We start from the raw sequence: 12,381 nt of genomic DNA on the forward strand, positions 1-12,381 counted from the left end.
TCTCCGTTGGCCATCTCTTTAAAAAGTTACAATTTTATTCCAGAATAAAGTCAGACCTGAATGTGCAAATTGTTTATTACTCTTCCTAAAGCAACATCTGCATCCACTTTTGAGGCTTGTGGTGATTTGGGATGTGGAGGTTGAAGGTCAATTTCACTCTTGAGAATAACCTGGTGAAGCCTAAAGGCCTTTTTTAAAAACTTTTTTCATAGTCATTCTTTACATTAGGTCACTGTATTCTGAAATATTGCTGATAGATAAACAGCCTTTTGGTGTATAACTGTATTTTACCTGCCCAAACAGCCCATATATGTGGAAGGGGAAACTTGTGTAATTTGCATGAAAAATGAGGTCATCCAATATCAGAAAAATGATTATTCGATATGCATCAAAATGTAGACAAACGTAGACAACGACCACCATTTTCTTTAGACTTTTCCTTAGATAACCTCAACACAGTCAGTATTCATGTTACAGACAGACAGCGTGTCATTATTACACTCTGGGTGGGGTGAAAGAATCCGTGTAGTGTCGGCCAGCTGTGTCTAAACGATACTGGGTGGGAAAATGTCACATATCCTGTTTGTCTTTCACCCTTATACACTTTGGTCCTCTTCCTTTTCTCCAACACGTGTGCTCCCCAATGCAGCGGAGATGCCTGCCAACACTTCAGTAAAAACCAGGCAACAACATCTTTGCACTTCAGAGCTCAAAACAAACCTCCCTAATGCCTGTAAAAGTGAACTCTTACAGAATACTCACTTATTGACTCTTCAGCGCTGCTTTATGACCATTTTTAAATCATTGTAAACTACCTTAACCAACTCTTCACGTGGTATTTCACTGGTTCCGTTTGCCTCCTTGTTATAACACTGCTGCATCTGGTTCTAATACAAGTATTATGTAGTATTGAGGTCAAAATTAGGCATTAAAAGTAATTTTCTCAATAAGCCGCATATAAACAGAACTTTAGTCATTTCACTTTAGCGTTATTGCACATATGCAGGTATAAGAAGTCTTCTACATTAATTTAACATACAGATGCATAATTAGAATATGCTGTTATTACTTACGACTATATTACACTCTTTCCTTAGTCTTTTCATTTGTTTCCCAGTAAATCATAATATAATCCATGTCTGTGTCACATTCCAGCTGTGCACTTCACCATGCTCACTCTACGATTCCATCATATCCGTGAACGCCACATTTTTTGCCTGCAATCTGGCAGCCAAATGTGAGCGCAGACTGCAGACTGCCCCCTGCAGAAAAAAAGAACAGAATGAAGCAGACTTGATTTACATCCGTGTGGAACATAAAATCAGACAATACCCCAATAACACTTTGTGTTATGAAAACATCACCATCTGTGGCTTCATGTAACTGTTTCAAGAAATGATCCTCACCATTTGCAAGAGTATAAATCACAGACGCATTAAACGTATCTCCGGCTCCCAGTGTGTCAACAAGCTTCTCTGGAGGGAATGCATCTGAATGGATGACTGTGCCGTCAGGACCCATGGCATCGGCACCCTTTTCTGCCCAGGCACAAATGAGGGTAGCCCTGGACACAAATACATAATATACTAGATAGAATACATCTTCGAATATTAGTGACCTCTGGTGGTCTTTTTAAGCGACACACATGTAAATACTGGTGAAGTTAGTCTATGTGAATATTTTTGGGGTAAAAAGATGTTTTTGTTCTCATGCTTGAATTTTACTCGCCCCTTTCTTAGACGACTGCTGAAGCCTTTCAGTGCAGCGGCGGCCGAATCAAACCTGAAGTGTCTGGCCACGTCCTTACTAACAAACACCTGTGTGAAAGCAAACGCAGGGAAAAACAGGTTGTGTATCGTTTTAATAGTGACGCGTGCCTTGGCCAATACCATTATTAATAGGTCAAATTGTAGTCAAATCATACCACATCACCATGAGGGAACAGCTGGTAAAGAGGTTCTCTCGTCTTCTCTATTTCTACAGAGATGGTGATTTGGTTCTTCTCTTCCTGTTTGCTGTTGTACTCTCTCACACCCTCAATCATTTTCACTTGTTCTTCAGCATTACGGCCCTAACAACGCAACGACAAAATGATCACATCTATTAGATTAGATAGCCATTAGAAATTAAATATAAAATACACTTTTTTGGACACAGATCAGAAGAAAATCAGTTGTATTACGGTGTTCTGGACTGGTGTAAATTTCTACATTCTGCAAAGAGAAAGCACCCCTACCTCCCAGTGGATCCACTTGTACTGGCTCAGGTCCACCTTTGAGAAGTCTTGTACAGAAACATCTGGTAAGTTTCTGATGAAGCAAAAAAATAGCTAAATAAAATGTTGTTACATTTTAGACTACATCAACCAAGTATGTGTCCAAGTATGATCACTAAATTACTAAATAATACAAATAAATGCATTTTAAGTGACTTTAAAGTGTTTACAGTCTCAAACAGAAACATTAGTTGTTGACAAGCATTTGATAACGGTCAAATAGTCCGATTTGAACTGTGATTATTGGCAAGCAGACCACAGCAGAGAGGGACAATTTCTCAAGATGCCGATTCTAATGACTACTGCATTAGAGGGATAGCTCACCCAAAAAGAAAAATTCTGTCATTATTTGTTCACCCTCTTGTCATTACAAACCTGTTTGGCTTTCTTTCTTCTGCAGAACGCAGAAGAAGATGTTTGGTTACCCCATTGACTTGCACTGGTTTTGTGTCCACACAATAGAAGTGAATGGGTAACGAAGTGTGTTGGGTTGTTTCTTCAAAATATCTTCTTTTGTGTTCTGCTGAAGAAAGAAAGTCATACATGTTTGAAATGACAAGAGGGCGAGTAAATTATGACAGAATTTTCATTTTTGGGTGAACTATCCCTTTAAGTAAAGAAGCACTATTAGAATGAAAATGTGCTTTCTTACTGTATTAGTTTGCAAATAAGCTTAGTTAGCTGCAACATTGTGTGCTGTTGTGTGTTGTTACCCATAATATAAAATAACTCCGGACAAAACAGACTACAGTGTTCCCACACTTTACACCAATATATCTCCATGACTTTTCTTATCTTTTTTTCATTTTATATATATATGTACATCTACATTCTGCAGACATCTCTTCCATTTTATTTTATTTTTCAAAATTTTACTATCAGTTTTTGTGACGTGAGAACACTGTAGAAAATTCACTCACAGTAATACTTAAAAAATGAATTATTGCATGCAGTGTCAACTAATTTGTTAATTGCAAAAACTTAATTAAAACGAAATTATTTTCAATTAATGCAGTGCCACTGCAGAAAGACTTTCAATATTTTTTACGTTCGGCATGAAACAGATGCCAATGTAAAGTACAATCTGCGATTATTGCCAGGCTAATTTACTTTCCATCAAAAGTGGTCAAGTCCCTGCAGTGGACCAGTCATTCCATATTAATGTGTGATGATTGGTCACACGATCACTGTTCCCCTGCATGTCGCTCTTACGTGTCTGAGAGCACAACAGTACGAGAGCCCGTGGTAGGACAAACCACACAACAGGCACACGGGGTCTCGCCCCTCTGTTGCCAAGCCACACCAGAAACGTCCACCCCACGCCGTGCAAAATCCCCCACGATGAAACTAGTACAGAAAACAGAAAAGTGTATAACGGTGACCCACAAGCACTACTGACTCGTTCACAAAATGCGCTCCACACATAGCCGGCGAACTGCAAATCATGCACTTCAGATGCACCTTTAAAGGAGAAAAGATAACCCTCTGGGCTGTTAGTAGACGTGACATCATTTGTCTGGTACAGGCATCCTTTGGCACCTGTGAGGAAAGAGCTTCATAATACGCACTCATTCACACAAACCTGTTCATGTGCAGAATTGTGCGACTCCCTGTCCTCACATTGCTGATAACTACAGAGGCTGGAAAAGAGCATTCGGCATGCTCCAGAAGAAGAGAGATGTCAATCTTGTACATTTGAAAGTCATTCAAGATGAAACTAGAGGAACAAATTAGCAAGATAAAAGAAAATACACAAATAGACTTATATATAGCTAATGTAAAGACAGGGCTTATTGTTTGTTTTGTTTGTTGGATGTTTTGTTGTTATTTTTTATTTATGAGAAGTCATGTGTGGCATGCATCTTTCTCTTGGCATAAAACCTTACTAAAATAAGTTTAATACACCCAATATTCATAAATAAATGGAAATACCATTTAATTGCAAAATAACACAAAACGTTATAAAGCGTGTAATAATAAAATCAAACCGTAAAATACACATATGTCAAAAATATAAAGCAAATCTTTAATTTGACAGAATAACTATACAGTATTCTGTGAATATACATATTTGCAGATGATATGTACAGTACACATATGCAATATATGATGAAGTTGAAGTTGATTTACTTTTCTGCTTAGCAGTACTAAGATTGAAGGATGAAATTACAAAAAATATACAATATAAGATAAAAATAAAAATATAAGATAACAAATATACATTTGCACATATACGTGTTGATGACAGTTTGTTATTGGCCGTAAGTACAGTATTTTACATACAGTATTTTAACAATGTTTTTTTATAAAGATTTAGACATAACGTTACTGTAAGCCTGCAAGGTCCAAGTGATGGCTCCAAACATGCTGTTGACAATAATAGTCAAACTGATTTAAAAAGCACTTACTCAGCAACTGGTCCAGGCGCTAATGAGCCCATAAAAGCACACGGAGCCCCGAGCAGAGACAGAACAGTGCACGTGTTTGATGCGTTTCCTCCTCTCTGCCATCTCTGAGATAAACATCTGCCAACCAGTGACACGTCATTCATCACAAACATCTGACCATGGCTAAATAATCTGTATGTTCATTATATATTGTCGATAAGTTAATTTTGCACTATAATTATATGTATAGTGCAGATTTTTAAGCGCCCACCTGCTATCGCTATCTTCTTCCGGGTATTTTTCCACAACATTAATGATATCCAAACACACCAAACCAATGCTAAGTATCTTTTTGTCAACCATGTTCTCGAAGCAAAAAGAAAGCGTGGACTGTGCACTGCGGAGGAAAGGTCATAACGTCAACAACCTGTATGCATAGCATAGAAGCGGGAGAGCACCAATGAATGAGAAAACGTAAACATGAGCACGATGTTTGACGAGTTTGGCCCGAATGCATCCGAAAGCGCTTGGACGAAGGCACGACTTTTGTCGACTTTTACCGAGTCTAGCCGAGGGCGCTGCATTCGTGTTTGTTTAAACTAGAAACTGTGGAAAAGTTATTTCATATATGGTGTTATTGTACTTCTTAATGTTATTTATCTGTGTTTATTTGTGACTAATTCATTTCATTAGTTGTTTAAACCAAAATAATTGTACAGATTGCGTTCTCGCTCATGTTCCTCAGAGCCGTTGCTAAGCGACAAGATGGTTTCCGTTAAAATTGATTTCTCTCCAAACTTAAATTTCATCTTGGCGATTGGTGTAAGTATGTCTTTTGGCACATCAATACATGTAATCATGTTATTGACCTTAATATGGAGGCATATTTAGAATTATTCTGCCTGTTTAAAATATTTTTTTGTCCTGAGGAATAATTTTTACAAAAGCTTTAACTCATTCTGGTAATAGTAATAATTCCTATGCATATAAAATGAAATTCTAAGCCTAAATCTACAAAACTGCATGCCTTTTCTAAATATTTGAATGTACAATAACAAATTACCTCTAAAGCAATTTTTTAAATGTTTATTACAATGAAGTTTATTATAAGTAAAATGTTTTTTCTATCCAGTATGGAGATGACCAGGGTGGCTGAAGGTAAGCTGGAGGTCTTGCAGGTCTATAAGATACTGCAATTTTTTACCATATACATATGACCAAATCATCAACTTCTATTGTTATTTCACAATGAATTTCATGAATTTACAATTTTCTGCTCCCTCTTGAAATTCACTCCATGGACTCGTAGAGTGGATCGTGTTTAATTTATTCTGAAGCTAACGTCATACTTGCAATAAACTGTTGTTTATACCCTATTGTGTTTATGTCTGATCTCAGTTGTACCTTGGAAATTGAAAACACGTCATATTGTATAGGATATTGCATCAGGTTAAATGAAATTAACTGAGGGGAACATTTAAGACCACCACTAAAAAAAATGTTTTTCTTTTGCCTAGGTACAGTATGAAAAACAAAACACTGCTCATTACTGCTCACTGACCCTGGATCACAAAACCAGTCTTAAGTAGCACGGGAACATTTTTAGTAAAAGCCAAAAATACATTGTGTGGGTCAAAATTATCGATTTTTCTTTTATGCCCAAAATCATTAGGATATTAAGTAAAGATCATGTTCCATGAAGATATTTTGTAAATTTCCTACCTTAAATATATAAAAACTTTATTTTTGTGAGTGGATGGTCTGCCACAGTGCCCCTGATTAACAACTTCAAAGGCAATTTTCTCAATATTTTGATTTTTTTGCGCTCTCAGATTCCAGAGTTTTAAACGGTTGTATCTCAGCCAGATATTGTCCTATTCTAACAACTCATATATCTATAGAAAGTTTATTTATTCAGCTTTCAGATTATGTAAAAATCTCAATTTCGAAAAATTGACCCATAAGACTGGTTTTGTTGTCCAGGGTCACAAAAATGATTCTGATATTTTTCTTTTTTTAAAGGATGCAATCCCAATCTAAAGAATCTGGATGGACAACTTCCAAGCCAAATAGCCCAAAACAGTGGTCATAATAATGCCCTGAAAGAGCTTAAGAAAGCAGAGGGAAGGCATGTGAGAAAAATGGACGGTGAACTTCCTGACTACATGATTGAGATGTATCAGCCATTCACCGATACAACACGTTTCAGCCAAAGGCGACCACCCATCCACCCCATTGAGGATGACTCTGTCTGGTATATCGATGAGCCTGAAAAGAAATATATCAACATTCATTCTTGTGTGAGAGGTGGAGATCAAGAATCTCTTAGCCTGGCATTCATCAAAAATGTGCCTGTTGATGTCACAGATGAATTTTCTAAAACGCCTCTCATGACAGCCTGCAGCAGTGGCAACTACCAAATAGCTAAATTCCTCATAGAACTGGGGTAATAAAGCTACAAAAAATAAATACATGTTTTTTGTTCACAAATCTAGTTTAAAATGTTTGTTTCTGGCTTTTTGGCTTCTGTCTCTTATAGAGCCAATGTCAAAGCAGCTGACCAGTTTAACCAGACACCGCTCCACTATGCTTGCCATGAAGGACACGTAGAAATTATCCGCATGTTGGTGGAATCTGGAGCGACGGTGGATTCAGTATCAACGATTGGCGAAACTCCGCTCATGAGAGCTATTACAAGCTGTAGATTCAGCTGTGTGGAGTATCTTATCAGATCTGGAGCCAATGTAATGGCACAAAACAAGCAAGGTATTGTCAAGGTTTTGTTATTGGTTTAGAAATGTTACATTTACATGATAAAAAACACTTCTAAGTGAAAAAACCCCAAAACGTTGTGGTTACAGAGCAAAATTGTTTGGACATTGCCAGAAATTATGGTTGTGGTATAATCATTGACGTGATCAGTGCCAAGTATGACAGTCTTTCAAGAATCAAAAACAATAAGAAGGTTTCAAAACCAGCATCTTCAAAACAAAAGAAGGTAAAACAATTATTTTAAAAATCTAAAAATCGTTTTACAGTATTTAGGTGCATCTGTGATGTTTAATGAATAGTTTTTGTCTCCGGCAGATGAATATTCAAGTACCAGCATCATCAGTTTCAGCTGCGGCGAAACAGGGAGTGAAAAAGAACATCAATAAAAAGGTTTCAAAACCAGCGTTTTCGGAACAAAAGAAGGTAAAGCAATTATAAAAATGTACTTTGTCCAGTATTTACGTACATCTGATAATAAATAAATACTTTTTGTTTTCAGCAGTTGAATATTCAAGTACCACCACCATTAGTTTCAGCTGCAGCAAAACAGGACCTGAAAGACAACATCGTATTAAAGAACCCAAAGTTCACTATGAGACATGCAACCAAAAAAGACATTAGCTTTGTCCCCAAAACCGTGAGACAACAAAACCTTCATACAGACCGATTTGAATTGTGATTTAATATGTGGTTTTTATATTATGTTCTCTGCATTGTAGCTGTGGGGAAAGCGGCTCACCAATACTTCACAACTCATTTGAAGAAAGAGAGCTCTTTCCCAAGAAAATTACTCGCAATAACCTCATTCCCTTTAGAGAGCGCATTACAGAGCCAAATGGCATGGAAGACAAAAGACTAATAAATGAAATCTGTCAGCACAATAGCATTAACTCATTAAGACCTTGTTTTCATTGCTGGAAAATTAGCCAGAAGCAATAATGAAAGGTGAGTAAGGAAGAAACCTCTTCATTTTTCTTACATTGGATAGAAAAAAACATTTAACAGTAAGTCATTGAGAAGCACAGTGGTCACCTTGGTGTGTTGTCATTTTGGGTACGGCTATACTTGCCCCTTACCGAGAGCACCATGATGCTCTATAAGCCATTTTCCTTTACACATCTCCAGATATTCTCACAGATTTGGCTCTAAATCCAATCCCACTGGACACAGGAAAATGAGATGAACAGCATCATTTTTCAAAAGTCACATTTTAATCAAGCGGATGTAAATGTGACGTTTGGATTGCCATGTATTTATGCACAGGCCTGTTTCATCTGTTTGGCCAGTAGGGGTCAGTCTCTTTCAATCTATCATTTTAAATTTGAGACAAAACCCCAATGTCTGGGTTGGAAGTAAACATAAATAATAGTCTGCTTATGCATTACGAATAACAAATAAGTGTCTGGATGTGTTACAGGCAAGAAGGACAATATAGGGAGTGAGTTAGTAAATGTGTTTTGCTGCTGTTTGACAGACGGAAATCAATAGCTCTGTGTCGAAGTGTGAGTTTATTCGCTCAGGGGCAATTTAGTCCTAAGAGGATATTAAATGGCTGTTGGGCGCAAGATGCGAAGGGTGTGTGCTAAAAACAGAATAAGGTTTAGCAGAGCCAATATGTTTATTGAACCCGAGAGCTTTTAAATAATAACGTGTTTCTGTTAAAAGCTTGATTATTGAAACTATATATGACATAATGAGCAGCCACTTAGAAACATGGTAAAAGACTCAGACCTTTGCAAGTTCATGTCCAGATAAACAATGACAACAAAACATAGCAAATTTTTCATGAGCAAACACGACTCGAATTTGCATCAGATCTGTCGCTGACCGTCATTGTCTCATGAATGTAAATTGTGCAGACCTAAATAGAAAATTCAGAACACCTGCAGACAGACAAGCACTGATTCAGCATTATGAATTGAAATTCTAGCTGTGGTTCCATACTGTGAAAGAGGATATGAAGATAAATAAGGTAGAGGCTTGACTTAAATGTCAATAAATCTACGGCAGAGACAGAAGCAGGACAATCAATAACAAATTGGCTACAATGTACAATACACACCTGCTTTGTTTAATAAGCGCAAGGCCTTAAAGGATGAGGGAATGATAATCGGCTCCGCGATACAGGGGGTAATTGATTTGATGATCTAGCACTCGCAGTCACAATGACCTCAGCTCCTAGGCCCGGTTGCATAAAGCACCTTAAGTTTTTCCCTTAAGTATGACACTTAAGGGGTGATTTCCCTTTACCAAAGACAATAGGAGAATAACTTAAGTAAAACTTAAGGTATACTTAAGGACACACTTAAGGGAAAATTACACTTAAGGTGCTTTATGCAACCAGGCCCTAATCTTTAGCTCCAAAGGAAAAGAAGGGCGATAGAGGTGTACTGCTAATGAAGAGGGAGGGATGTGCCCAGAAGGAGAGGGAGATGTAGGTTAATCATAAAAATTTGAAACGAGATAAAGTTCCCCAAACTCAAACTATTGGTTGAGCAAATGTTGCTGGTCTGAAGGATGTGAGTTTTAACACTGTATATTATGACTTACAGCGTTTTAAATTTGTTTAAGACGATGTTTATTGAAATCTGTTTATAAAAAAATTCAGCTACTAGATTTTTTAGTAGAATATTATGTATTTTGCATATATTTTGAGTATATTCTGCGCACGATGGCTTACAATATAGCTTGGTGTCTCATACCTTATTGCTTAAAGGAGTAGTTCACTTCAAAATCCCCCCCCTTTCACTTCCTTTAATGTCATAGTTCACTTCAAAATTTGCCCTCGTTTATTTTATGGGGGCAAATCTTAAAGTGAACTACTCCTTTAATGTCATGGTCTCAAAAACAAAATATTAAGATACCACCCTAATTAATGCTTTACTTTTTTATAAATTTCAAGTAACCGTTTTATGTAAATTAATCATTTTGGTTCACCCAAAAATAAAAATGTTGTCATCATTTACTTACCCTTGAGTTGTTCCAAATCTGTATACATTTCTTAAATTTCGTTCTGATGAACACGGAGAAAGATATTTAGAAGGATGCTTGTAACCAAACAGTTCTTGGCCACCACTGACTACGGTAGTCAAAAGTGCCCCAGAAATGTTTCCTACATTCTTCAAAATATCTTCTTTTGTGTTCAAAAGAACAAAGAAATTTATCAAGCAAATTTTCCTACTATGGTGGTCATTGGTGGCCAAGAACTGTTTGGTTATAAGCATTCTTCCAAATATCTTTCTCGGTGTTTATCAGATCAAAGAAACTATACAGATTTGGAACAAACTGAGGGTGAGTAAATGAAGACAGAATTTTCATTTTTGGATGAACCTTTAATAATCCTATCTGACCTTGTGAAAATGTCTTAAAAGATAATGCCTCAGTACTACTTGTTCTATGCTGTAATAAAGTTGGATAATAGATGGATATGAATTGTTAAGATGTGAACATTATATTTATGAAGGTATGTGCCTCTTCTTATCATTTCAAATGAATTTTCTTCTGTATAATTATCTACATCTGCAGTTGTGTGATTAAGCCTACACAAAGATGGGATATTGTTTCAGCGGTATATTCACAGTTCAGTATGCAATCATAGATGGTAGGAAAAGGATCAGTTCAATGACAGATTTCCCACCTTTTTTTATCTCACATAGGATACGGGCCTGTTTTGACATGTTGTGGGGGTGGGTTCTGGCAGTGCTAATTGACAGAAAAGGGTGAAGGCTAAAATAAAAGAGCTATAAATGGTAACTGTGGGTCCTGTAAATGTGCGCTAGTGTCAAAGAATCCGGGATTAATCAGCATTTGCGCTACAGAAAGGAGCTGCTCGGAATGTAAATCACATCCTAAAAGAAATCTAAATTAAGTCTTAATCTTTATTAAATAATCAAGGCTTCATTACCTACCAGAGGCGTAATTTACAAGTGTAAATCAATAGACTAACAAGGATTTCTTTTTTTTTGGAGCTTTGCAGTGACTAACATGACTGTCTCATTTGTATGTGTTGAGTCAATATCTGCACTCTCCAACAGTGATTTTCTCTTCTGTTGTCCAAGAGCACGTGTACCGCGTTTTGGCGTGATTCATTGTTCAAGCATATTTAAGTAGGTTGCTTATTCCAGTCGAATGGGTCTTTGCCTCCTCACCAGACAGTATTTTATCTCGTAGGAGTTGTCTTGACCTTCATCTGTCCTCTTGTGTTTTGTATCTAGATGTTATGTCTTGATTTGTTTGAATCAAGTGAAGCACTTTGCCAGATTATATTTTCTTCTACTAAGATTTTGTTTCTTAATCAACCTTGACAGACAAACACAATATAATCTTGTTTAACATATGCTTTAACATACACAAGCCTATTCCAAAAGCCAGACATAAAAACAATGAGCATCATCGTTTAGGTTCTAAGTCCAAAAGTATTTAAGTAGTCATATACAGTAAGTGCTATTGATCTCTTTTATCTAGTGTCTGAGTCTCTGTAGCTAAAGTGCTCTTATCTGATTTTGCTTCTATTAGGAGATCAGGGAGCAGCACAGCTTGGGGCAAGAAAACAAACAAGTGATACAGTGGAGGATTTTTTTAAATCACAACTAGGGCATTTGTTTTAGAACTCACCAGTTTTGTTTTTTATAGTAAACTGACTTCTTAGTCTACAGTTTGTGTCAATTACTGGAATATTAAACAAAAAGAAAACTCCTATACGTCAACTCAGTCAGTCATTATAAATCACAAGGAGCCTACTGTGTGTGTGTGTGTGTGCGTGCGTGCGTGCGTGCGTGCGTGCGTGCGTGCGTGCGTGTGTGTGTGTGTGTGTGCGGGTGGGTGCGTGTGTGCGTGTGTGTGGGTGGGTGCGTTCGTGTTTGTATATCCCGGTGGGGACCTAAACCCGAATGCACACCAACTCAATGGGGACTCGTGTCACCGTGGGGACCAAAATTGAGGTCCCCA

General features: G+C 37.2%; 2 protein-coding genes across 4 annotated transcripts; one reads left to right on the plus strand and one right to left on the minus strand.

The window, feature by feature from the left end:
- Positions 1 to 38: 38 nt before the first annotated feature.
- Positions 39 to 5,154, minus strand: khk (ketohexokinase). 3 transcript variants are annotated; one of them, XM_057344330.1, is made up of 9 exons: positions 4,934 to 5,154; positions 4,684 to 4,800; positions 3,858 to 3,992; positions 3,488 to 3,622; positions 2,237 to 2,309; positions 1,925 to 2,071; positions 1,729 to 1,817; positions 1,407 to 1,564; positions 39 to 1,262 (listed from the first exon to the last, which is right to left on the minus strand). In XM_057344330.1, exons 1-9 carry the CDS (start codon positions 5,023 to 5,025, stop codon positions 1,174 to 1,176), a joined length of 1,035 nt encoding a protein of 344 aa, XP_057200313.1. In that variant the 5' UTR covers positions 5,026 to 5,154; the 3' UTR covers positions 39 to 1,173. The 3 variants fall into 3 exon arrangements, with proteins under 3 accessions (XP_057200313.1, XP_057200315.1, XP_057200314.1); XM_057344332.1 differs by lacking the exon at positions 3,488 to 3,622; XM_057344331.1 differs by lacking the exon at positions 3,858 to 3,992 and having other exon boundaries at positions 59 to 1,262; positions 4,934 to 5,152.
- A 232-nt stretch (positions 5,155 to 5,386) lies between these two features.
- On the plus strand, positions 5,387 to 8,195 carry ankef1b (ankyrin repeat and EF-hand domain containing 1b). The gene is made up of 8 exons (XM_057343104.1): positions 5,387 to 5,484; positions 5,795 to 5,820; positions 6,685 to 7,108; positions 7,202 to 7,428; positions 7,524 to 7,660; positions 7,750 to 7,857; positions 7,934 to 8,071; positions 8,154 to 8,195. Exons 2-8 carry the CDS (start codon positions 5,796 to 5,798, stop codon positions 8,193 to 8,195), a joined length of 1,101 nt encoding a protein of 366 aa, XP_057199087.1. The 5' UTR covers positions 5,387 to 5,484; position 5,795.
- Positions 8,196 to 12,381: the final 4,186 nt, after the last annotated feature.

Source organism: Triplophysa rosa, linkage group LG10 (genome assembly GCF_024868665.1).
Source record: "Triplophysa rosa linkage group LG10, Trosa_1v2, whole genome shotgun sequence".
NCBI classification, from domain to species: Eukaryota; Metazoa; Chordata; class Actinopteri; order Cypriniformes; family Nemacheilidae; genus Triplophysa; species Triplophysa rosa.

Excerpts from the sequence above, each read along its gene's own strand:
- khk (XM_057344330.1), bottom strand. The coding sequence starts at position 5,025 with ATGGTTGACAAAAAGATACTTAGCATTGGTTTGGTGTGTTTGGATATC. Across the intron at positions 4,801-4,933 it reads GAAGAAGATAGCGATAGCAG|ATGTTTATCTCAGAGATGGC; the intron begins GTGGGCGCTTAA and ends ACTGGTTGGCAG. Across the intron at positions 1,818-1,924 it reads TGTTCCCTCATGGTGATGTG|GTGTTTGTTAGTAAGGACGT; the intron begins GTATGATTTGAC and ends GCTTTCACACAG.
- ankef1b (XM_057343104.1), top strand. The coding sequence starts at position 5,796 with ATGGAGATGACCAGGGTGGCTGAAG. Across the intron at positions 5,821-6,684 it reads GATGACCAGGGTGGCTGAAG|GATGCAATCCCAATCTAAAG; the intron begins GTAAGCTGGAGG and ends CTTTTTTTAAAG. Across the intron at positions 7,429-7,523 it reads AATGGCACAAAACAAGCAAG|AGCAAAATTGTTTGGACATT; the intron begins GTATTGTCAAGG and ends TTGTGGTTACAG.